The sequence below is a fragment of the Lampris incognitus genome, chromosome 1, assembly GCF_029633865.1.
Source record: "Lampris incognitus isolate fLamInc1 chromosome 1, fLamInc1.hap2, whole genome shotgun sequence".
NCBI classification, from domain to species: Eukaryota; Metazoa; Chordata; class Actinopteri; order Lampriformes; family Lampridae; genus Lampris; species Lampris incognitus.
In genome coordinates, this window is record NC_079211.1 from 130,914,605 (window position 1) to 130,940,071 (window position 25,467).

Here is a 25,467-nt window from a genome sequence, read left to right on the forward strand (position 1 = left end):
CATTGACTAGTAAATTATAGGCAAGAAAAGCAGAGATGTTTGTCACTATTGGTTCTCATCTCCATGGAGCAATTTTAACTGTCACTTATTGAATATTGGTGCTTTTGAACACAGTTTAAAAGTTTTCCAATTTACATGTTTTTCACCACCAAATAATTGACATTCTGTAATTTTAAAGATTTAACAGTTGGCATTATAGTCTGCCACACATGATGAGGTGTGTTACCAGAGTGGGTCTAAAAAACTTTGGGTCATCTTTTTATGCATTTGCTTTGGGTGGTCTCACTATCTGTAATGTCAATTTTTTTAATATTTGGTTCTCAGTAAGAGTACAGGCTCTGCAGCCTTCACCGGTTTGTCTTGGACCTGCCTTTTAGTCCGCACCTCCTTCTCCACTCCGGAGAAAAGAGAGGGATCCATCTGGAAGAAAATGGTGAGTGAAAGATTACTTGGCTCTTTCTCCTCTGTAGTCATGTTTATACATTTTCACTTTTAACATGTTCTTCTCATGTACTTCACTCTGCTTAGCATATGATGTTGGCAGTGCAGGAAGGTAACTTTGGCCACTTTACCTGAACAACCCAAGTCCATAAACTACTTTCCTTGTTTTACCAGCTAGATAACATTTTTAAAGTATGACCCCTGAGTAATGGCAAGTTACTTGCTTAAGTGGCTGGTAATGTGACAAACCACTAGGAAAATCAGAATTTATTAGTTTAAGCTAACAGTAGTCTCCCACCCTGGATGTTGGTATAATCTTATCACTGACAAGCCTGCTATCTGCTGTTGTAGGTGGAGGTGCAGAGTCTACTGGTGGCTGAGTTGGTAGGGGGGGCTCAAACCAAAACTGTTAAGTCGGGCCTGAAGAATCTCTGCCACCTCTGGAAGAATGTGAGTGTCATACAACAGTTTCACCCTTGGCAGTGAAAGGGCACATGTGTAGTCGTGTTAGAGAGGAGGAGGTGATGTGCTCCACTGCTAGTTCAGTGGTTAGAAATGCTTCTCAAATTTGATAATTTTCTGGCAGCTAAGAAGTTGACATCCAGTACACCCTTTCACCAATTTAATTAGTTTGTTTTCCATAGCATCAAAATTTCACGATCCATCTTTGGATTCCAACATACCTACAGGAAACTACTGAGCTACCTAGGGGAATGATGGAAAAAAATCTAAGCTATGGAAATTTTGTTGTTCTCACTAGAACCCTGGACTTGTAGACCAGTATATCAGCACACTATTGAGTCTAGACCAGAGCCCTACTCCTCTTGTGATGCTAGGAGTGTGTCTTGACTTCTGTTCAGGACAGAAAGACATGGCTACCATTGGGAAGCATAAGGTAAGCCCCTTTGTTCTGTTGCCTTGTTGTTTAGTTTTATTTCTTAGTGTGGTCATATGTGTATCTCAGGACATTACTGTGACCTTTTTTCCAAAGTGCTTGTGCTTTTTAAATGTAAAAACTGAGGGTAAAGACCTGTGAGTCTACCTTTGCGAGTCCACCGAGCAAAGACACTGACTGGTAATTCCCTTTTCTACTATTTTCTCTTGTTGCCTGCCTCACTCACCATGTGCTACAAAGATACCCCTGTCATTCAAGGTTATCGAAAAAAATCGCATCTGTCGCAGACAATACAGCCCTGAGAACCTCTGTTCACTCAGGAAAGCCTCCTCTATTCACTCCTTCTTTACTTTCAGCTTATGGGATTGCCAACCGGCTGTAAATAAAACAGAATTTATCCAAGCACTTGCTAATCTGTCTGACTTTCAGGTACTAGCCCTGACTGAAACCAGGATATGTCCAGAAAATACTGCCGCACCGACCGCACTCTCTGTTCTCTTTCTCACACACACCCCGTTCTGTTGAGCATGGAGACGATACGGGTGTCCTCATTTCCAAAGACTGGAAATTCACCAAGCTTTCTCTGCTAAGCAACAACTCCTCCTTTGAATACCATGCAATCATGGTTACTGCTGCTATTTGTGGTTGTCATATACCACCACCAGGGTATGAACTGGGGAACTTTGTAGTCAAACTCGACATGTTACTCTAAGCCATTCCTGATGATGACACTCCACTGATTGTCATGGGAGACATGAATATCCATACTGACAAAACCCAAGCGACTGACTTCCTGTCTCTTCTGTCCTCTTTTGACCTCAAACAGGTCCCTACCCCCCCCCCCCCCACACACACACACAAAACGGGCAATACTTTTGATCTGATTTTGACTCGGAACTGCTCCACAGCAAATCTGACTGTCACCCCCCCCCTACATCTGTCAGATCACTCCTTTTTTCAACTAGGCCCCCTTACTGGAACATCCTCACGTTCCTCCATAAATGGTCTTCTTACGCCGAAACATCCAGTCCCTTACTCCGACCCAGCTTTTAATTGAGGTCTTGGCTTCCCTGCCTCCTCATAATTAATTCTCTTCACTCCCTGTCAACGAGGCTACAGACACACTCTGTTCCTCACTAGCCTCCTCTTTTAACAATCTCTGCCCTCTAGCAACCAAACCTGCTCGTAATGCCCCCTCCCCCAGTTCATGGCTCACTGAGAGCTTAGAGTGGGGTTCAGAGTGGCAGAGAGAAAATGGTGTAAAACCAGAGTCCACTCACCTCAGTGACTATCAGTGTCTCTTAGCATCATTCTTCTCCAGCTTAAAAACAGCTAAGACCATGTACTATCAGAACAAGGTCTGTGGTGCCACTGATGCTCGAAAAATGTTTTTTGCTTTTAACTCACTCCTCAATCCACCTCCTCCTCCGACCTTCACTCTGTTCACTCCAAACATGTTCGCCTCATACCTTACTGATAAGGTTTCAGCCATCAGTAACCATTTCTCTGAGCCTGACCAACTCTTTCTGCTGCTGCTGCCAGTCAACAGTGCCTTATTCACCTCATTCTCCCCCCTGACCGAGTAGGAAGTCTCCAAGCTTCTGCTGGACTCTCATCCCACTACCTGTCTGTTGGACCCGATACCATCCAACCTCCTACAGACCATTTACCCCACACTTAGAGCCGCAGTCACACACATATATCATCAACTCCTTGCTTACAACGGGTGTGTTCCCCACTGCATTTAAGCAAGCTCGGGTCGCCCTGCTGCTCAAAAAACCTATACTCAACCCAGCTCAGGCTGAAAACTACAAACCGGTTTAACTTGTACCCTTTCTATCAAAAATACTTACACGCACGGTCTTTAACCAAGCCTCTGAATTCCTTTCTGAGAACAATTTGTACAATCCAAATCAGTCTGGCTTAAGTGGGGTCACTCTACCAAGACTGCACTCGTGTCGGTAATGGAATCACTGCGTCTGGCTAGAGCTGCTGGTCAGTCCTCAGCTTTATTGCTGCTAGATCTGTCAGCTGTCTTTGACATGGTTAACCACCAAATCCTCCTCTCCACACTCACTGAGCTTAGTATCTCAGGATCTGCCCTCCATTGGTTCATGTCCTACCCCTCAGGGAGATCTTTTAGAGTATCTTCGAGAGGGGAGAAGTGTCCAAACCGCACAGCTTATTCACAGGGGTGCCTCAAGGGTCAGTGCTTCTCTTCTCAATATACACCACCTCACTTGGTGCAATATTCTGCTGCCATGGTTTCTCATACCATTGCTATGCTGATGATACCCAGCTCTTCCTATCATTCCCACCAGATGACCTCACAGTCTCGGCACAGATGTCGTCATGCCTTGCTGATATCTCTGCATGGATGAAAGAACGCCACCTTCAGCTTAACCTGTCTAAGAGTGGGCTCCTTGTCATACCAGCCAGTCCATCCTTGCAACAACAGATCAATATCCAAGTCGGATCAACCCAACTCATGCCCACAAAGTCCGCCTGAAACCTGGGTGTCATGATTGATCACCAACTTGTGTCATCATCAGCCGCTTCTCTGGGGTCGGGTCGCGGTAGCAGCAAGCTAAGTAGGGCACTCCAGTCGTCCCTCTCCCCAGCAATGCCCTCCAGCTCCTCCTAGGGGATCCTAAGATGTTCCCAGGCTGGACATGTAGTCCCTCCAGCAAGTTCTGGGTCTACCCCAGGGTCTCCTCCTAGTTGCATGTGCCCAGAAAACCTCCAAAGGAAGGCGCCCAGGAGGCATCCTAATCAGATGCTTGAACCACCTCAACTGGCTCCTTTCGACGTGAGGGAGCAGTGGCTCTACTTCGAGCCTCCTCCAGATGTCCGAGCTCCTCACCCTATCTCTAAGGCTGAGCCCAGACACCTTACGGAGGAAACTAATTTCATCTGCTTGTATCCACAATCTCACCCTTTCGGTCACTACCCAAACCTCATAGCCATAGGTGAGGGTTGGAACGAAAATTGACTGGTAAATTGAGAGCTTCACCACAACAGTCTGGTACAATGTCTGCATTACTGCTGATGCACCAATCCACCTGTCAATAACCAACTAAACTTTTTTTTTGTTTTTTGTTTTGGATTTTTCCCCTTTTTTTCTCCCCAATTGTATCCGGCTAATTATCCCACTCTTCTGAGCCGTCCTGATCTCTGCGCCACCCCATCTGCTGATCTGGGAGGGCTGCAAACTACCACATGCCTCCTCTTATACATGTGGAGTCGCCAGCCGCTTCTTTTCACCTGACAGTGAGGCATTTCGCCAGGGGGACATAGCGCGTAGGAGGATCACGCTATTCACCCCAGTTCCCCCTCCCCCCCAAACAGGCGCCTCGACCGACCAGAGCATGCGCCAGTGCCACAACCAGGACACATACCCACATCTGGTTTTCCACCCGCAGGCACAGCCAATTGTGTCTGTAGGGATGCCCGACCAAGCCGGAGGTAACACGGGGATTTGTATCGGCGATCCCCGTGTTGGTAGGCAACGGAATAGACCTCCATGCCACGTGGATGCCTACCAACTAACCTTTAAGTTTTCACGTGGCCTCGATTGCCCAGTTGTGCCTTTGTCCTGCTTGCCTTCTGGCAGGAAAGAAACAATGTGATCACTTAACGCCTGTACTGGCCTCCCTTCATTGGCTTCCTGTCTGTTTTAGGATCCAGTTTAAGATTTTATTACTTGTTTTTAAGTCTTTAAATGGGCTGGCACCACCTTATTTATCTGAGCTAATACATCATCATACACCAGTCAGAGCACCCAATTCCACAAACCAAATGCTCTTACATGTTCCAAGATCCAGGCTTAAGAATAGTGGCGACAGAGCCTTTGCAGTGGTTGCCCCTGATCTCTGGAACAATCTACCGGTACGCATAAGATCTGCTCAGACCCTAGAGACTTTTAGATCTTTGTTAAAGACCTACCTCTTCTCACTGGCATTCAGTTCCAAGTTGAGCTTGATACCATGAGTTTATTGTGCAAATGTACTTTTACTACTATGTTTTATTGTTTATATTTTATATTATTTATTTTATTATGTTTCTTTACATATGTTTTTATATTCATATGTGTCACTTATTTTATATTGTATTTTAAGCTTGTGCAGCACTTTGGTTCAACTGTGGTTATTTTAAATGTGCTATATAGATAAACTTGACTTGTATAACGTCAGGAAAATTAGACCCTACCTGTCTGAGCATGCAGCACAACTGGTACAGGCTCTTGTAATATCACGCACTGACTACTGCAACTCCCTACTGGCAGGTCTCCTTGCATGCAGTTTCAAACCTCAGCAAATGATCCAGAATGCGGCGGTGCGTCTGGTCTTCAACCAACCCAAAACGGCACATGTCACTCCACTGTTCATATCCCTCCACTGGCTCCCAGTAGCTGCCCATATCAAATTCAAAACCTTGACGTTCACTTACAAAACAACAACTAAAACGGCTCCCACCTACCCGAACTCCCTCATTCAGGTCTACACTCGGTCCCGCTCACTATGCTCTGCCAATGAAAGGCGTCTGGCACTTCCGCCATAATGGGGAACTAAGTCACAAGCCAGACTCTTCTCTTCTGTAGTTCCCTGGTGGTGGAACAAGTTACCAAATTCCATTCGATCTGCTGAGTCCCTGTCCATATTTAAGATGAAGCTAAAGACCCAGCTATTTCACGAGCACCTCCACATCTGATGGTATTAATAAAAATATGGAAAACAAAGTTGCTTCTGTGCACCCTATGCATTGCCTTTATGCACTGCCTGTTGACACCTATGTCCTTTTGGACTTGAACCTAGTTTTTTTTTGGCACTTACTTGCGTTGTTCTCCCCTGACTAGATCCTTGCTTGTGTTGTATTAACTCTCCGATGTATGTTGTTTTGGATAAAAGCGTCTGCTAAATGAAATTGTAACACTGTAAAAACAGAAAATTGAGATGAGAAACTTTTTTTTTTAATCTCACATTGCACACATTTTTTGTGTGCTCGAACTTTTTGTTTTCTCTTTTATCTAATGTAATTTATTTTTAAGAAAATGTGCCACTGAATTGGCATCAATGTGTAGAAACTTGTTTCTGCTATTTCCAGAGTGCCTTGCTGGACCTTTATGTGAAATTGGTCCTGATGAGCAAGACAAAGCCACACCAACACATATTAGACAAAAGTGGCTCCTTACTGCGCCATGTCTCCCACTCCGAATTCAAGGAACTGCTCCTTCCTACCCTGCAGAAGACCATGCTCCGAAGCCCCGAGAATGCTATTCAGAGTGAGATGCTTTTACTTTCTATCACATTTAATGCCTAATTGGCTGTGCTGAGTAAATTCTCATCCCGTGCGTGAAAACTTTGTCTGATTTTTTTTTTTTTACAGCTGTTTCCTGCTTATTGTCATCAGTGACCCTCGACATAAGTCAGTATGCCATGGATATTGGGAAGGCGATAGCAAGTAAGAGCTTTTATCAATATCAGATCAACCTTGTTGTTTGTGAATGCTTGGGTGTTGAGGACCTGTGACAGATAAGATGTGCACATGACTTTACTTCGGTGTTTTAATGTTCTAGGTGCTAGATAAGTGGTTCTCCTTGAAAGACAATGAATTTAGAGCCAGTAGTGTAATATGGTCAGTTTTTTTTTATTGAAAACTGAGCTGAAAGCTTCGAAATATTCTGACGAAAATACACGCAGGTTTAAAGAATTGTTGAAATATTTGCAAATCCGGGTATGTTTTTGTGTGGTTGTTTGGCTTGCTTATATTGTTATGTATTGTGTTCTTAGGCCAGCTGAAAGCTAACAACCCTCAGCTGATGGAGCAGGCAGTTCAAGCCATGCAGAATCTGATCCAGCAGTGCAGTGACCCTGCTGCTGTGCAGGATGTTGTCACACACCTTTTCAAGATTCTTGGAGGTTAGATAATTTTCTGTCTTGTCAGATTTTTGTTCCTTTTCATTGTTTACAGTATGTGACCATCTGATCTTTTATTAGTTAAGGTAAGGTAAACTGAAATATTGTACATTTGTCAGACAAGCATCACAACACACTCTATTTGTGCTTGCAGGATCAGAAGGAAAACTCACAGTTGTTGCCCAAAAGATGAGCGTGTTGTCAGGTAACCGGATTTCAAAGAGATCTCCCTCCTTCCATGTCCTTTTTTTAGTGGTTGTTGTTTTTGTTTGTTTACCTAATTGTTTTGAGGTATGTGTGTATGATATTTGATCTTTATTGGCTTGTTTGAAGGGATTGCCAGTTGCAGTCATCATGCCGTGTCGGGAACCTCCAGCCAAACTCTCAGCTCTGCTGTCGTGGTGATGTTCATTCCTTATCTACAACAAGAAGGTATATGATCATCTCATCATGTTATTCTCCCACTCCCCTCATATAATGCTATGGCCACCCTCTAGGGATGACAAACTGGGTAGCCATACTAGGACCAAGGATGCGTAACATCACTTTATCTTCAAGGATCTGGAAATAGTTACAGCTGCTTTCTTGTAATATTCTCGTACTTTTTTCGTTTTTCTTTTGTCTTTTTTTGTTTTTTGTTTTTTGCATTAGTCCATGAGGGGACCTTGGTGCACGCTGTGTCAATGCTGTCTCAGTGGAGTGGACGTTTTACTACAGAAGTCCCCACTGCTCTACTGGACTGGCTTAAGAAAGCCTTCACCCTCAAGACCTCCACTTCAGCTGTCAGACATGCCTACTTGCAGGTCATGCTGGGTGCTTTCAAAGGTCAGTCTGCTACTAGCCAGTGTTTGGTGCGTGTGCAGATCCATCAACATTAGTCAAACCACAGCCTGTAATAGGCAGACTTGCGATTTTGTTGAGATCTTAACACTTCCCTGTCCCTCATCTGTAGGTGACACAGTTGCACAGGCATCCGAGCTGGTGCCCCTGCTCCTCCAAGCAGTAGAGAAGGCTGCAGCCCAGAACTCTCAGCATGCTTTGCTTGCAGAAGGTGTGGCAGCTTCTGTTCTCCTGTGTCGACTGGCTCTGCTGGAGACACAGACAGGTGAGAGGCAGTGGTTTCTCTCAGTTATGGACAGTACTATTGCTCAAGGGGCATTCTTGGACAAGGAAATATGTTGATATTTGGTCAACCATTGTCTTGCAGAAGCTAAATTCACTAACTTTTGGAACCTGGTCTTGGATGAGAAGAAGCCACTCTTTACCACAGAAAAGTTCCTGTCCCAAGCCAATGAAGAAAGTAATACAGATTTCAATACCTTACTGTTACTTGCACCAAAGTTCTGCAAAATAAGTCATAGGATGATATGTGATGTACGTTTTTGCATCCCTTCTCTAGCTCTTTGTACAGTACTGCTACTGTGTGAGAGGCTCTGCTTGGACCATGCGCATAGGTTTAACACCAGCAAAGCTCAGTAAGTTCACCTTTCATGTTTGGGACTAAAGTGGTAGCACTATAATTGCTAGGGTACCCGGGTGTCATACATTGACCTTATTAACTTTGGATAACGCATAAGATATTTATATGTGGCTAAATAGAAGGCACATTATTTAGTAGCAGCATCTTGATAGTGCACTTATAGTTTGGGAAATACAGTAAATGTCTTGTTATATATGTTGTGTTTTGTTGTGTGTGGACCCCAGGAAGATTAGCTGCTACCTTAATGGCAGCTAATGGGGATCCAAATAAAGAATAAAGCAGGATTACTTTATATTTTAGTTTTTACCTTTTCAAAGTAATTTAAAAAAAAAAGGAAGAAGGGTCTGCAAAAGTTTGGGACCCCTGTCAGTTAGTGCTTTGTAACTCCTCCTTGGGCAACTATAATGTCTTGCAAACATTTCATGTAGCCAGTCGTTCAATTCTTGCTTTTGGAATTTTTCCCCATTCTTCCTGGCAGAAGCACCTGTAGCTCAGAGGTATTCTTGGGCCTCCTTGCACCCACAGCATGTTTGAGATCTCTCCACAGATTCTCAATAACATTCAAGTCTGCAGACTGTGGTGCCCATTCAGAAACCTTCATCTGTCTTTCCTGGTGGCGTACCTCATGGTCGATTTCGAGATATGCTTCAGATCATTGTCTTGCGGGAATACTCAACCTCTCTTCAACCTCAGTGTCTGTACTGACCTTCAAACATCAGCCTCTAGAATTTCTTTATATTAGGTTAAATCTGTTTTTCCTTCCACTCGCACAATATTTCCTGTGCCCCCAGCTGCCACACAACCCCAAAGCATAATGTATGCACCACCATGCTTAACAGTTGGCAAGGTGTTCTTTACAATGCTTCACCCGTTTTTTCTCTTTACGGTCAAAAAGTTCCATTTGGTTTCATCAGTCCAAAGCACATTGTTCGAAAATGCTTCAGTCTTAAGGTTTTCTTTTGCATACTTCAGATGCTTAATTTTGTGTTGGGGTCACAGTAAAGGCATCTTTCTGGCAACTCTGTCATGTAGGTCTTTGTTATGCTGTGAACAACTAGACATTTGTTTGCTACTCTTTTTTTGCAGCTCTTTTGCAGTGATATGTGTGTTCTGAGCAGTTCTCACCAAGTCTCAGGCCATTCTATCTAAAAAAAAATGTCTTGATCTTCCAGACCTTGCCTTGACTTCAGCTATTCCATTCATCTTCCATTTTCTGATATTGTTTTTGACAGTGGAAATAGGTAGTTTCAAAAAGTTTTTTGTAGCCTTCTCCTTGTTGGGGAAGTGAACTATCTTGATTCTGACATCCTTGGACAACTGTTTAGAGGAACCCATGGTTGTTAACACCAGACAGAACAGCCACTGCAGTTGATACTTAAGAAGGCATGGAGTTAATTCAGAAGAAATAGTTCATGCTCACTAAGTCTGTTGAACCAGAGTGCAGAGGGCCCAGAACGAATTGCGCTCAATGGCAACCACCCATCAGGGCATTCATGGACGATCTCACAGTCACAACAGAATCAGTCCCAGGCTGCCGGTGGATTATGCAGAGGCTTGAAAAGCTGGTGGAGTGGACCCGGATGCGTTTCAATTCAGCCAAATCGAGATCTTTGGTGTTGATGAAAGGGAAAGTGGATGACAAATTCCGGTTCAACATCACAGACATAGCCATCCCAACCATCACAGAGAAGCCAATCAAGAGCTTAGGCAAGGTTTTTGACAGCTCTCTGAGGGACACGACATCCATCCAGTCGACCTGCATCAAGTTGGATTGCTGGCTGAAATCCGTGGACAAGTCTGGCCTACCTGGGAAGTTCAAAGCCTGGATGTACACTACCGTTCAGAAGTTTGGGATCACATTGAAATGTCCATATTTTTGAAGGAAAAGCACTGTACTGTTCAATGAAGATAACTTTAAACTAGTCTTAACTTTAAAGAAATACACTCTATACATTGCTAATGTGGTAAATGACTATTCTAGCTGCAAATGTCTGGTTTTTGGTGCAATATCTACATAGGTGTATAGAGGCCCATTTCAAGCAACTATCACTCCAGTGTTCTAATGGTACAATGTGTTTGCTCATTGGCTCAGAAGGCTAATTGATGATTAGAAAACCCTTGTGCAATCGTGTTCACACATCTGAAAACAGTTTAGCTCGTTACAGAAGCTACAAAACTGACCTTCCTTTGAGCAGATTGAGTTTCTGGAGCATCACATTTGTGGGGTCAATTAAACGCTCAAAATGGCCAGAAAAAGAGAACTTTCATCTGAAACTCGACAGTCTATTCTTGTTCTTAGAAATGAAGGCTATTCCATGCGAGAAATTGCTAAGAAATTGAAGATTTCCTACACCGGTGTGTACTACTCCCTTCAGAGGACAGCACAAACAGGCTCTAACCAGAGTAGAAAAAGAAGTGGGAGGCCGCGTTGCACAACTGAGCAAGAAGATAAGTACATTAGAGTCTCTAGTTTGAGAAACAGACGCCTCACAGGTCCCCAACTGGCATCTTCATTAAATAGTACCCGCAAAACACCAGTGTCAACATCTACAGTGAAGAGGCGGCTGCGGGATTCTGGGCTTCAGGGCAGAGTGGCAAAGAAAAAGCCATATCTGAGACTGACCAATAAAAGAAAAAGATTAAGATGGGCAAAAGAACACAGACATTGGACAGAGGAAGACTGGAAAAAAGTGTTGTGGACGGATGAATCCAAGTTTGAGGTGTTTGGATCACAAAGAAGAACGTTTGTGAGACGCAGAACAAATGAAAAGATGCTGGAAGAATGCCTGACGCCATCTGTTAAGCATGGTGGAGGTAATGTGATGGTCTGGGGTTGCTTTGGTGCTGGTAAGGTGGGAGATTTGTACAGGGTAAAAGGGATTCTGAATAAGGAAGGCTATCACTCCATTTTGCAACGCCATGCCATACCCAGTGGACAGCGCTTGATTGGAGCCAATTTCATCCTACAACAGGACAATGACCCTAAACACACCTCCAAATTGTGCAAGAACTATTTAGAGCAGAAGCAGGCAGCTGGTATTCTATCGGTAATGGAGTGGCCAGCGCAGTCACCAGATCTGAACCCCATTGAGCTGTTGTGGGAGCAGCTTGACCGTATGGTACGCAAGAAGTGCCCATCCAACCAATCCAACTTGTGGGAGCTGCTTCTGGAAGCGTGGGGTGCAATTTCTCCAGATTACCTCAACAAATTAACAGCTAGAATGCCAAAGGTCTGCAATGCTGTAATTGCTGCAAATGGAGGATTCTTAGACGAAAGCAAAGTTTGATGTAAAAAAAATCTTATTTCAAATACAAATCATTATTTCTAACCTTGTCAATGTCTTGACTCTATTTTCTATTCATTTCACAACATATGGTGGTGAATAAGTGTGACTTTTCATGGAAAACACAAAATTGTTTGGGTGATCCCAAACTTTTGAACGGTAGTGTATCAGCACAGCATTCTTCCCAGAATCCTGTGGCCCCTCCTCATCTATGCAGTTCCGATCTCAATAGTGGAGACCATAATTAGAGAGGAGGGTCAGCAACCACCTCAGGAGATGGCTGGGGCTGGAAAAGAGCCTGAGCAGCGTCACACTCTAAGGTCACCACAACAAACTGCAACTTCCCTTCAAATCTTTGGAGGAGGAATTCAAGGTAACAAGAGCCAGAGAAGTGGTCCGGTACAGGGACTCAAGTGAGCCGAGGGTGGCTAAAGCAGGGATTCAAGTGAGGGCTGGCAGGAAGTGGAGGGCAGAGGAAGCTGTTAAGGAAGCAGAGGCAAAGCTGCATCACAAGAGGCTGGTGGGAGTGGTCGCATGAGGCCAAGCTGGGCTAGGATCCTTTCCAGCTCCCCAAATGAACACCTTCAGAGGGAAGGAACAGTGCTGCCTAGTTCAGAAGGAGGTGCGAACAGCAGTGGAAGAGACGGGAACCTGTAAGTGGGTAGGAATGAAGCAACAGGGAGCTTGGACAAGATGGGAGAACGCGGTCGAGAGGAAGGTGTTCTGGGTTGAACTTTGGAAAGCCTAGCCACACCGCATTCAGTTTCTCATCCAGGCAGTGTATGATTTGCTTCTAAGCCCATCAAATCTGCACATATGGGGCAAAACAGAGTCACCAGTGTGCCCACTGTGCTCCAAGTGAGGAACCCTGGAGCATATCTTAAGCTGCTGCACAAAGGCACTCAGAGGTACCAGTGGAGGCACGATCAGGTCCTGAAGACCATCGCTCAAGCAATCAAGCGCAGGAGTTTGGTGTGCGAAGCAGTTCTGACCCTCCAAGTAGGCCATCACCTTTGTCAGGGCTGGGGAGCAGGCAAAATCCTCTAAAAGAACATCTGCAGACATCCTGACCTCAGCCAAGGACTGGAAGCTGTTGTGGACCTTGAATGGCAGCTGAAGTTCCCCAACCATATTGTGGATATCACCCTGTGACCAGACATTGTCCTTGTGTCCGAGTCCACCAAGCAAGTTGTGGTGCTGGAGCTGACTGTCCAATGGGAAGATCGCTTATAAGAGGCCTTTGAAAGGAAGCTCCCCAAGTACACAGGACTGGTCAGCAACTGCCAGCAGGCTGGATGTAGACCAAGGTGCCTCCCAGTGGAGGTTTGATGCAGAGGATTCGCAGCCTGCTCTTTAACCAGAGTCTTCAGAAATTTGAGCATTGAGGAAGAGGAGAGGCATCCGCACTACCACCAATGCAGCAGAGAGGGTCTCAAGATGGCTATGACTCAAAAGAGGAGAGCCATGGAGTCATAAGTAGCTAGTCATCTGGACACAAGCTGGGCTCTGGTCACCCCAGCTGGGTCATCTGGGGGAGGGTGTATGATGTTGAAAGACCCGAAACAGTTGATGATTCCAGGAACATTACTGAAAATGCGTCCAAGGGCATAAGTAGATGTATGTACGCAGCCCTGGAATGATATTTGCCTGACTCATTGAAGCCCTAATGAGTAAATCATCTGGGTCTGGGCCTTAGAAATCGTCTTTTTAAAAAATAACAAAGAATGATTCAAAAGGGTTCCCAAACTTTTTGCACACGGCGCTTTTCCTTTTGTCTCAATTAAAAACCATAAAAAAAAATCAAAATCAAAAATCTTGCTTTGAAATTTACATAAAAGTCTCATGTTTAACTTCGTACTGTTTGGGGTTCAGGTTTGCTTTCAATCACTTAGAGGTAAATTGTAACACACATTTAAACCAGTGGTGCCCAAATATTTGCATCCCACTGTACAGTAATAATGCCTGTTAATACTTTGGTGCTACCAACAACACAACACCGGTAATCAGATAAGACCCTCCTTAAGGGTAGCACAGCTTTTCTACAGTGGTAACCAATGTATGATTACCACCCGGAAAGTTTTCTCTGAAGAATCATAATAATAAAGTATACTGAAACAAGGGCTCTGGTTTACTGCAGGAATATATGTAAAAATGACCATGTTGTGTGACATTGCTTTTACTCTGTGCCACCATTGCTTTCCTTCAATCCTTCTTTAACAGCTATCTCATTCTCCCCTTATTTTGTTTCTTATGTAGGATGTACCACCGTGCCACGGTTGCAGTGCTGTTGTCTCGTGTGTGGCGTGTGCGTAAACGTGCACAACAGTGTGTCAGGAAGTTGCTCTCCTCTTTAGGTGGATCCAGTTTTGCTCACGGTCTCCTCAGGGAACTCCGTGTTGTCATCAACAAACACAAAGTATGTATCGATTGCTCGCACAAAGTCTTGAAAACATACAACTGAATTTCTTGGTAAACATTGTAGCATTGCAAAGCTGAATGTTCAGTTGGTGTCACACTGCCGAGTGGGCACTCTAAACTTTAGATCTGGCTGGTATATTTGTGTCCACTACCAGCCACTTTGGCAGATAACATACTACCATTCTTAGGATAATTTCTTGCTTTGGTGAATATGCTTGCAGGCATAAGAATGATTTTTATCAACGGTGTGCCATTGCCCACCTTTAGGTGTTGCCTCAGGAGGTGCTGGTGTCAGAGTCAGGAGAGCTGACAGAGGTAGGCCGCAGCTACGCTCCCCCTCGTGCACTGCTGGAGGCGCTGTGTGTGATCTGCTCTGTTGCCAAGCAGTGGGATGACCCAGCCGAGGCTCAAAACATGGCAATGGAGATCCTCATTGTCACTCATCACCCTTCCGTTGGTATGGGGGTTTGTGCTTTAGTACACTTCACATATATAATAAGTGAATTACATTGTACAATCCCAATTATACCCACCCCCACTCCATAAAAGTTCTTCATATGGTTGTCATCCTAGTGTTATTCCTGTAAATGTCTTTGCTCTTTTCATGTTTTCTGTTTTTTTTTTTTATCTTTATGCCTTTTCTCTCTTGTTTCATTACTTGTTTCTCTCTGAGAACCATGTGTACAGGATTGAATTCATTTTTGTACTGAAATGTAAACTTGATCAACTTAACCAAATAGACTCCCTTTTATCTAAAATATCTTTCACTCCCTGTCTGTTTCTGCTTTTGGCTTCCTTCTCTCTGGATACAGTTAAAGCTCGTCCTGGCCTCTGGCCCATACTGTTGTCCATCATGAACATCAGGGCTGAGGACTTTATAGAAAAAAACCTGGAGAGAATTCTACCACTCTTACTAGAGATCAACACTGACAACCAGGTCTGTCAACAACGGCCATGCCCATTACATATATCTACATTTGTATGACATTTAATTACACACATGGCTGTGTATCTCTTATGGCATCTACCGGCTTTTGTGATGTGTTTTTGGTTTGACTCGATCTGGTATTTATTTGTTCAGGCGGTGAAGAACGCAGTTGGTGCGCTGTCTGCTCTCTCCCCCACCAAGCTGTTGCCACGGGTGATGGAGCATGTGACGGAGTGGCTGTCCCGCCTTGCTCTACGTCAGGTCACCAGAGAGGAGTATGCCATCATGCTCGTCCCTGAGGGAGAGCTCTATGACAAGAGCATCATTCAGAGGTAATAGTTCACCTGCTACGTCTATAGACTTAACAATGCAAGCATGTCCATTCATATGTTTATCCCCCTTGTTTTGTAGACCTGTATCAATACTCATAGTAACAATATTTGAAAATGATTTACCAAGTTGTTTTAGTATGATGCATTAGATGGGTGGGGTTTACCATAAAGGGCGGCACAGTAGCGCAGTGGTTAGTGTGGTCGCCTCACAGCAAGAAGGTCCTGGGTTCAAGCCCCGGGGTAGTCCAACCTTGGTGGGTCATCCCGGGTCATCCTTTGTGTGGAGTTTGCATGTTCTCCCCGTGTCTGTGTGGGTTTCCTCCAGGGGCTCCGGTTTCCTCCCCCAATCCAAAAACATGTAAGTCAGGTGAATTGGCCATACTAAATTGTCCCTAGGAATGAATGGGTGTGTGTGTGTGTGTGTGTGGTGGGGGGGGCTGTGATGGCCTGGCGGCCTGTCCAGGGTGTCTCCCCGCCTGCTGCCCAATGACTGCTGGAATAGGCTCCAGCGTCCCTGCGACCTTGAGAGCAGGATAAGCGGTTAAGATAATGGATGGTTTACCATAAATAAGCAGGGTCGATAGTCATGCATTCATCTAGAGAATGGTATCTTCAGACAATTTTAATTCAATTTCCTATGATTGCCTGAACTCAATGAGGGCTAATTTTGCTGTCTCCTTTAACAAGCCTCACCCATTTGGTACTGTAGAGGAATAAGACTAACCATAACAGATATTCACATATACTGTTTGACCTTTTTTCTTTTTTTACACATGCCACATGTGTTTAGTAACATTGTTTATTTACCCCCTCATTTCTATCTGCAGTGCCCAACAGGAAAGCACCAAGAAAGGCAACATGAAGAGAGAGAACAAGGCATACTCTTACAAGGAGCAGATAATTGAGCTGGAGCTACAGGAGGTAGATTAATCAGCAAACTATCAAGATGATTTTACCTGTGTTATATCTGGTAGGGTGTTGGGTGTTGATTACGCTTAATTTTCTTGTCTTCTCTTGGATGGTCCAGGAGCTAAAAAAGAAGAAAGGCATCAAAGATGAAGTCCAGCTAACCACCAAACAAAAGGAGATGATTCAAAGCCAACTTGAAAAGGAGGCTGCCATTCGCAAGAGACTTCAAGGGGTATACTTCCCAGAAAAGCTTTTCAAAACCTTGAGTAATGTAGTGATCTCTGAAGTGTGACACTGTTCCTCTCTACTGTCTCCAGCTGGACATGGAGTTGCAAGTTGTGGTAGGCCTGCTGGAGGCAGTTCTGATTGAGAGACCACCTCAGATCTCCTGGCACCTCCCTGCCGTCCTTCAGGTCCTGATGCCCCTCCTACACTCCCCGATGGCTGCTCCACGCCTCAAACAAGTCTTCTTGGACACTGGAGTTTGCCTGATGCCCAAACACCTACACTATCTTGGTACATGGCCTGACTCCTGATTCTCCTCAGATTGATAATGGATTGTCATGAGTTCTAAAAGCATTTCTAGATGCATTTAATGTAAAATGGCTCTGAAATGCTGAAAAGTGTAGTTAATTCACAAGCTATTTTAAGTCTATTTCTGCTGACTTCTTTACTTACAGCTGAGCTAGTGGGTCATGTGACATTGCGACTGCTGAAACCTGAGTGTGATCTGGATGAAGCCTGGGGAGAGGAGGACCTGGACACAGCCACACAACGCACTGTTCTGCTGCTGCATAATCACACCGTCCCACACAGAGAGGGCAAGACTGGTGGTGAGAGCAGACTTAGTACTTCAGGCTGGAATAGCAGCAGAATTTATGAATGATGTTTACTGGGCCATTTTTGTCAAGGAACTTCTGTCAGTCTCTTTTATAACCAGTTGAGTGTGTAACATCAAGCTTGGTGGTTGGTAGATTTAAATACCTTCCTAAGTGTTCTAAACTAAAAAAAAAATCAAGTTGTCTGTTTAAATCAATCCAAGTCATGTGAGGCTGCTTAACTGGTCATGGAATTGTACTTTTATTTCATGGAAATTTGTTGGAACCCCACATGAGAAGTAATTAAACAAATATAACCCAATGTTCTTTTATTTATTTTTTTATATTTTATACCTCAGACACTGCTTCACTGTCTGCACCAGCGTTCTGTTTCTGCTTCCCCCTCCTCAACGCCATGCTCAGGGATTCCTCAGGCAGTACCGAGGAGACTGAGAGCATGATGACCAAAGCCTTGCAAGTCGTTAATGAACACACCCAGCTTCGAGCTCAAGCAGACAGCACAAATATGCTTATAGATGAGGTTAGAATATGCATTTCCTGCCAGATATTCATATTCTTGTGTCTGACATATAGTAGTAGTAGGTGGAATAGTGTTTTAATTTCTTATCTTGGAATGCAGATAGCAGGGTTTTATTCTGATGCAGACTGCTGCAAGTCATTGAACAATAAAAAGGAAAAACAACCAGTAGCTTCCCTCTATTTTCAGTGGTACTTGATGGTCATTTCATCTACTTTCTTGGTTGAACACATTCTGTTTAAACCATGTAACTAACAGAGATGTTGGTGCCTAAAGCAATGCAGCAAATGAAAAGGTGTGTGTGACCCTTTGCCCTTTTATTGTGTGTTTTGATGACAGACGTGCAGTAACAACAATGCGTCTTTATTGCAGAATGGCCCGGAGCTGCTTCCACGTGTTGGCATGCTGTTTCTACTGACCAGGATAATCTCCACAGCAATGCCCAGACTTCAGGTGCACTCATAATCCAGAAATGTCATTTTTCAGGGAATTTTTGAAATTTACGTACTCCCCATTTCTAATTGGAAATTCTTGCATTCTGTTTTTTGTTACTTCCTTGTGATTACTTTGTTGATATTGGCACCTGGGTGATGAACTGCCTATTTGTACAGGCTATTTTACCTGCTGATACATTTTTTATTCTTTTTTTTCTCCCCTAATTTTTTTGTATTTATTTTTTGTTTTGTTTTTAGGTGCTGGCATCCCAATGTCTGACAGCGCTGTGTGCCAGTGCTGGGGGAGGGGAAGGCTGTACCGTGGCAGAGCAGGGAGAAATAGATGTCCTACTGGATGCTCTTCTCTCCCCCTGCTTCTCTGTGCGCGATGCTGCTCTCAGAGTGAGCTCCACCACAGAGTCACTAACATTAACATTTTGAGCCAGCATGCATGTCATATCACACCAGATGATGTGGCCCGTAGTGATATTAATGCGAGTGTACGCGAAGTATTCTGTGTACTAATGCTCTCAGCTTGTCTGGCTGTGTTTAGGGCCTGTTGGAAATGGAGTTTGCCCTGCCCACAGACAGTGCAGAGGCCAGTGGGCTGAGCTTACTGCGCAGACTGTGGGTTTCCAGGTTTGACGTTGAGGAGGAGGGCCGAGCTCTGGCTGAGAAGTACATCCTTTTAAATTACGTTTTCCTGGATCTATTCCAGCTTTGGTTGTGAACCTAGTGGTTGTTTTTAAGATTGATGTTGATTTTCCCATAAGCCGTTGGGCAGTAGCTGACTAGAACTTTCTCAAAGATATATTTTTCCCTTAAGGTTTTGATTCAGGTGCTTTGAACATATAACTGCCATTTATTTGTAATTAGTTCTTCTCAATTTCCTTGTCCTTTTTTCTGAAAATGTAAACATACCTGTTGACATCAGACTTTCTAACAAATGAGAGCAATTTCTTAGTTTATTTGGCATCTATTAAATGTGTTTGCTGATGTGCATTCTACACAAGGCAATCATTGCTTGGAAAATCATGACAGGGATAACTGTAAAGGTCAAAGTCATCTCTGAACCTGTGTTCCCAGGCTCTGGCAGTCTCTGTGCCTGGAGCTGGTTCCTGACCTCTGCTCTCTGCTGATTGGAGATGTCACCCACCATGAGGAGGCTGTCCGCTTGGCTAGTGCTGAGGCGCTGTCCAGTGCCGTGTCGGAGTACAGAGACCAGTCTGCTGTGGTCCTTGGCCAGCTCACTGAGCTCTACCACCAGAAGCTCTTTGTGAGGCCTTGCTCCCTGTCTAGCTCCAAATACATCCTGATTTATGGCTGATGTTGAGATCAATAGCCTAATGTCAAGGTATGACTGTTATGTGTTGACAGAGGCCACCTCCTGTGCTGGATGCCCTGGGCAGAGTCATTTCTGAATCTCCGCCTGACCAATGGGAAGCCAGGTAACCGAATCCAATATGTTTCTCACCAAGATTTGGGCATCACAGTATCTGCCAAAAATTTGTAGTATGTCTTTCTTTTCACCTGCTTCAAGTGCCAAATGGGGAGGATATATGGCATCCGGACAACTTATTGTGCAGTTAGTTGTTAATAACAGATAAATAAATTGATTTTTGGCACTCCTTAATTGTCCCCATATGGCAAAGTCGACCCACATGACACATCTTGGTCAAAGCCCGATCGATATGGTAGCGGTCCAACAGGAGTGTTCCAACCTACCTTTTCTGCTGCTTTTTCAGATTATGCACACATAGATCAGTGCAGATTATGTACACATATATCAGTCTTGAGGCCTGAAGAGACCACAATAACACTTGGATTCTGGTCTCTCTTTTTTTTTCCTTTTTTTTCCCCCATGGCTATATGCTTTCTAAAAATTATGTAAAGTAAAACGAATGGTGAATGGATTCTGAATGTTTGTGATCCTGCTTTTGATTTATAGTGGGAGAGGTCTTTTATCAACGTGATAGCAGCAACCTCTATTTCAGCCATTTAGCCTTCTGAGACATTAAGAAAGCTGGCCAGTCAGAAGAAAGTTAAATGAGGAGGAAAATATTGGAGATGCTTATCAGATGAGCAACATTTTTAGCTGTCTAATCACTCTCATCTACCTTGTTCAGAGGGTTCTCTTACCTTGTGTGAATAGGTCTTTTGACATAATGGATGTCCTGTGGCAACAATTGCATTGTATGTCTTAACATCTCAACAAATGCTCTCTCTGAAAAGAAAAACTTTTAAGTCATATTTCTAAATGTCTTGTGTGATTGCCTACTTATGACTGTGCACCCTCCGGTTTTTTGAACAGTGCATCAATTCTGTCACCCACTCTTTCCTCAGGTGTGGTATTGCGCTTGCTCTAAACAAGCTGTCCCAGTACCTCGATGAATCTCAGGTCACTCCTCTCTTCCTCTTCTTTGTTCCTGATGCTCTGAATGACCGTCACGCTGAGGTGCGACGCTGCATGCTGGACGCTGCTCTCTCTGCTCTCAACACACATGGAAAGGTATGACATGCCAGTTGTGTGTGACAACCAGCCATGTGATTCTCAGCCAATTTAAACTGAACCAACTCCTGTTTATCTCTGTTTACCTGTCACTTCCTTTGTTTTTAGGACAACGTGAGCTCCCTGCTACCAGTGTTTGAGGAGTTTCTGAAGAGTGCCCCCCAAGATGCTAGCTACGACTCTGTCCGTCAGAGTGTGGTCATCCTAATGGGCTCCTTGGCCAAACATCTGGACAAAAGTGACCCCAAGGTCAAACCCATTATGGCTAAACTCATCACCGCACTCTCCACACCTTCACAACAGGTAATTTACAAGTCTTGTTTCTACAGTTCGATATGTTTATTTGATATGTTTGTTTAATGTTGATTTGATGCCCTGTTTTTCAATATCCAAGCTGCTAAAAAATTGAACCAGACTTCCAACAACATGGACCTGCAGGTTAATTGTCTCTTGTGATCCCTTTGAGTTGCTGCCAGGTTTACATAGAAACATACAGACAAGGCTGCGCATCGCCCCCACTCCAACTCGCCACCTTTAAAATGAAACATAAAGCAAACATAATAACTCATTTAGAAATGATGATGATGATGATGATAAGACAGGACATAAAGAAGAATAACACCATGAACCTAACCAGTACCCTAAATCCTTCACACACACACACACACACACACACACACACACACACACACACACACACACACACACACACACACACACACACACACACACACACATATACCATCAGGTCCAGGAGTCTGTTGCCAGCTGCTTGCCCCCGCTGGTCCCTGCCATCAAGGAGGATGCTGCTGGGATTGTACGGAATCTCCTGCAGCTGCTCCTGGAGAGCGACAAGTATGCTGAGAGGAAGGGAGCTGCCTACGGGTTGGCTGGTTTGGTCAAAGGCCTGGGCATCCTGGCCCTCAAACAGCAAGACATCATGACCACACTGACTGACGCCATCCAAGACAAGAAGAACTTTAGACGGAGGGAAGGTAAGAGTTTATTCTACTCATTCACTGCTGCAGTGTCAGGAGAACAGAGCAGTTTAAATTGATCATAGTTTTGTGAACCACAGCAGCTATTGTTCAAGTATATAGTTGAATAGTAGGGTCAAAATATTCAAACTGGATATTATCATTTTTGATAGTATGATGATTTTGTCAGCATTGGTTATTTCAACAGCAGTGACTTAACGCTAGTTTCCTCTATATTGTTCATCTTTTTTACTGTGCTTAAATAATTCATCAAATAGTAAAGAATAAACCCAGGGAAGGTCAAATAGATGTTTTTTTAATTTGAAAATGCAAAAGTTTTTGAAGACAATTGCAAAAGGCTATCTTTTAAGACATGGCACATTGCCTAGGCCTATACTTGTATTGTGCTACTCTGTGTCTGAACTGCTTTTTGTCTCTTTCCAGGTGCTCTGTTTGCGTTTGAGATGCTGTGTAACATGTTAGGGAAGCTGTTTGAGCCCTACGTGGTCCATGTACTGCCCCACCTCCTGCTCTGCTTTGGGGATGGTAACCAGTATGTTCGAGAGGTGAGTAGTCAGCTCAGTCCCTTTTTAACTGTCTCGTTCTACCCGCTCTGCATATCAGTGCCTGTTCAAGTAACGCCTTGAACCCTTGTCATTTGATCAGAGTTCCTATTATCCTAGACACATCAATTTGGTGAATTTGATAATTCACCTTCCCAGGCATATAGATGTTATGTAAAGCACTACAAAATATTTAGGAAATCATTCAGAAATTTGATTCCAGTCTTTTTGTTCATCACATGTTTAAAGAGAGACTGACATGCCCTTTCTGAACACATTTTTTAACAGTGGGAGTTTGAATCATAACCGAAAATAGGCGTGGTTTTATGAATTCAAAGCTATTGGTTACTGTCTTCTTGGGTGTTCGCGTGGGTGGGGCTCAGTACCGCTCGTCACTTGCCGTAGAAAAAAATGCTGGTAGGCCTGTGGCACAGCAGTGCAATACAACTTGGCGAATAATATGTTCGATGAAAGAAATAACTGTTAGATAGATGGATGATAGATATTTAGATAAATAGAGAGATAGACAGATAGATACATGTATAGATAACAATACGTTGTAGCAAGATGGATAATAACTCAGTCTCAGCAAAATAGCACAAACTCGAGCCAAGTAGCTAGCAGGAGGGGCTGAAAGAACGGCTTCTCCGTGGTTTTATAGCATCTCGCTACAGACACACTCTATATGCAAATTGACTGGTGTCTACATATCCACCGGCACAATTTGTCATTGGACACCATCTACAGTCAATCACAGATCTCTCTCGAGTGGCCACAGACGCACTGTTTTGGCCACCGAATTTCTCCGTGGTCACATTCCAACTCGGAACAGTTGGAATGTGACCAGGAACAGGAATTTTCAGATTTTGGTGTCAGTATCATTTTAATGTATGTAGTGTGGCTGCTTTTCCAGATACCCCTTTGATTGAATACTAACCCAGATAAGCAAATTTTCACAAGTCCAAGTGATGGCTGTAAAATCAGCTATTCACCAGAATATGTAGCATTTAATATGTAAATATGTATTTAAGATATGTAATAACAATTAAGATGGAGAATATGGCTCGGGAAGTTGAGGCATTGGATAGTATGAAAGAATATGAACTTGTAAATAAAGGTTTTGCAGGAGCCCTAAATGAGGATTTTATCCCTCCTGCTCTTTCCTCACCAAGGCTGCTGATGACTGTGCCAAGGCTGTGATGAGAAACCTGAGTGCCCATGGAGTGAAGCTGGTGCTGCCCTCTCTGCTGGTGGCCCTGGAGGAAGAGTCCTGGAGGACCAAAGCAGGTTTGGAGCATCCATTTTTTTTTTTTTTTTTTTTGGATTTTTCCTTTTTTCTCCCCAATTGTATTTGGCCAATTACCGCACTCTTCTGAGCCATCCCTGTCGCTGCGCCACCCCCTCTGCCGATCCGGGGAGGGCTGCAGACTACCACATGCCTCCTCTGATACGTGTGGAGTTGCCAGCCGCTTCTTTTCACCTGACAGTGAGGAGTTTCACCAGGGGGACGTGCCACATAGGAGGATCACACGCTTCCCTCCAGTTCCCCCTCGTCCCCGAAAAGGCGCCCCCAACCAACCAGAGGAGGCGTTAGTGCAGCGACCAGGACACATACCCACATACGGCTTCCCACCCATAGACACAGCCAATTGTGTCTGTAGGGACACCCGACCAAGCCGGAAGTAACATGGGGATTCGAACCGCTGATCCCCGTGTTGGGAGGCAATGGAATAGACGCTGGAGCATCTATTTTGTCAGGTTCCTAGGCAGATCTGGAAAGTTTGGAAGATCATTTCCAGATGTTGATATATTGGGGAAATGCTCAGAAAATGTATAAACAGACATTAGAAAATAAGTAGTTAAAATCCCAATATAGTACATGACTTAAGAAAGCCACTGACATTTCACATATTGTAATTTTTCTTGCCATAAAGTGTTACATAATCAAAAGGCTTAACTTGTTCACAGCGAAAACATCTAGGCATAGTAAATGATGCCTCGTTAGGCTTGGGCGATTGGACGAATATATCCACAATCACCAATTGGCTAAACATCTGGACAAAAGTGACCCAAAGGTCAAACCCTTCGTGGCCAAACTCATCATCCCACTCCACACCTTCACAACAGGTCATTTACATGTCCTGCTTCTACAGTTTGATATGTTTAGGGCCAATTTGCTGAGTCCAAGCACCGAGGTTTTTTTTTTTTTTTTTTCACATTTATGTCCTTTTCTTTTGCCAATTTAATGGTCTGCCTCCTCGAGAATTCAACTTGGTAAATAATAACCTGTAATGCGAAATTCAAAGTGTGTGCGAATAGGAACTGGCAATTGGAGTTGGGCCATATGCACGTTCTTGTTGCACTGATTTCTGACGAATGATTTACAAAATAGGGCAGTGACTAAATGACAGTTAACCTATCTTTAATGGTTGCTGTCGCATCGATTGGTGCTGAAAAGCAAGATCAATTCGTAAATCATATTTGAGAACTAGACCAAAAACCATATGCAGTTGTGCACCCTGATCATTTAATAGAATGGTTATGTTATCCCCACCTGTTGGTTTATTTGGAGGCTGCAAGTAGAGGCGTTCTCTGATGCCAATGGACTTTTTTTTTCTTTTTTTTTTTGTTTTGTTTTCAAATCGTGCCGGACAGCTGTTCAGCCTGTCTTAACAGCTTATTGCTTAGCATAGATCTTAAGGTGATTTATTTTGTTTATTGAAGAAAAGTAGACTATACACAATACATACATGGGGGGAAAAAAACAACAACAAAAAAAAACGAATGTGACAAACCTCAAGAAGAGTGTGAAAAGGTGGGATTGCTCTTCCGGGACAGATAGGTGTCACGTAGACAAATTAGAAAAGTGACATCACATGTTTAGAAATAAAATGGAAACACTTAACTGCACTTATTGATAGTGAAGCATTGCAAAGCACAAGACAAAAACTTCCAAGTTTAATATGGAAACTAATGGATGCCGAAATCCACCTCACGAATAGTCAGTCACCCTCACTTATCTGCAG

General features: G+C 43.8%; 1 protein-coding gene across 2 annotated transcripts in view; it reads left to right on the top strand.

Annotated features, from left to right (window-relative positions):
* The window catches only part of gcn1 (GCN1 activator of EIF2AK4), a 63,585-nt gene that overhangs the window by 15,727 nt on the left and 22,391 nt on the right, over positions 1 to 25,467 (top strand). For both annotated transcript variants that reach the window (XR_008811858.1, XM_056296985.1), the window contains exons 5-35: positions 325 to 433; positions 793 to 891; positions 1,202 to 1,336; positions 6,440 to 6,617; positions 6,722 to 6,796; positions 7,126 to 7,254; positions 7,406 to 7,456; positions 7,585 to 7,683; positions 7,903 to 8,076; positions 8,204 to 8,356; positions 8,459 to 8,551; positions 8,651 to 8,726; positions 14,272 to 14,431; positions 14,701 to 14,890; positions 15,246 to 15,370; positions 15,515 to 15,693; positions 16,521 to 16,614; positions 16,721 to 16,834; positions 16,920 to 17,118; positions 17,283 to 17,435; positions 17,780 to 17,961; positions 18,331 to 18,411; positions 18,651 to 18,794; positions 18,946 to 19,070; positions 19,479 to 19,668; positions 19,770 to 19,840; positions 20,736 to 20,901; positions 21,010 to 21,204; positions 21,650 to 21,896; positions 22,323 to 22,444; positions 23,614 to 23,728. Coding sequence is in view for 1 of the 2 variants with exons in the window: in XM_056296985.1 (XP_056152960.1) it covers positions 325 to 433; positions 793 to 891; positions 1,202 to 1,336; positions 6,440 to 6,617; positions 6,722 to 6,796; positions 7,126 to 7,254; positions 7,406 to 7,456; positions 7,585 to 7,683; positions 7,903 to 8,076; positions 8,204 to 8,356; positions 8,459 to 8,551; positions 8,651 to 8,726; positions 14,272 to 14,431; positions 14,701 to 14,890; positions 15,246 to 15,370; positions 15,515 to 15,693; positions 16,521 to 16,614; positions 16,721 to 16,834; positions 16,920 to 17,118; positions 17,283 to 17,435; positions 17,780 to 17,961; positions 18,331 to 18,411; positions 18,651 to 18,794; positions 18,946 to 19,070; positions 19,479 to 19,668; positions 19,770 to 19,840; positions 20,736 to 20,901; positions 21,010 to 21,204; positions 21,650 to 21,896; positions 22,323 to 22,444; positions 23,614 to 23,728 (4,223 nt within the window). In the remaining variant the exon portion in view is untranslated. The remainder of the gene's footprint in view (positions 1 to 324; positions 434 to 792; positions 892 to 1,201; positions 1,337 to 6,439; positions 6,618 to 6,721; positions 6,797 to 7,125; positions 7,255 to 7,405; positions 7,457 to 7,584; positions 7,684 to 7,902; positions 8,077 to 8,203; positions 8,357 to 8,458; positions 8,552 to 8,650; positions 8,727 to 14,271; positions 14,432 to 14,700; positions 14,891 to 15,245; positions 15,371 to 15,514; positions 15,694 to 16,520; positions 16,615 to 16,720; positions 16,835 to 16,919; positions 17,119 to 17,282; positions 17,436 to 17,779; positions 17,962 to 18,330; positions 18,412 to 18,650; positions 18,795 to 18,945; positions 19,071 to 19,478; positions 19,669 to 19,769; positions 19,841 to 20,735; positions 20,902 to 21,009; positions 21,205 to 21,649; positions 21,897 to 22,322; positions 22,445 to 23,613; positions 23,729 to 25,467) is intronic.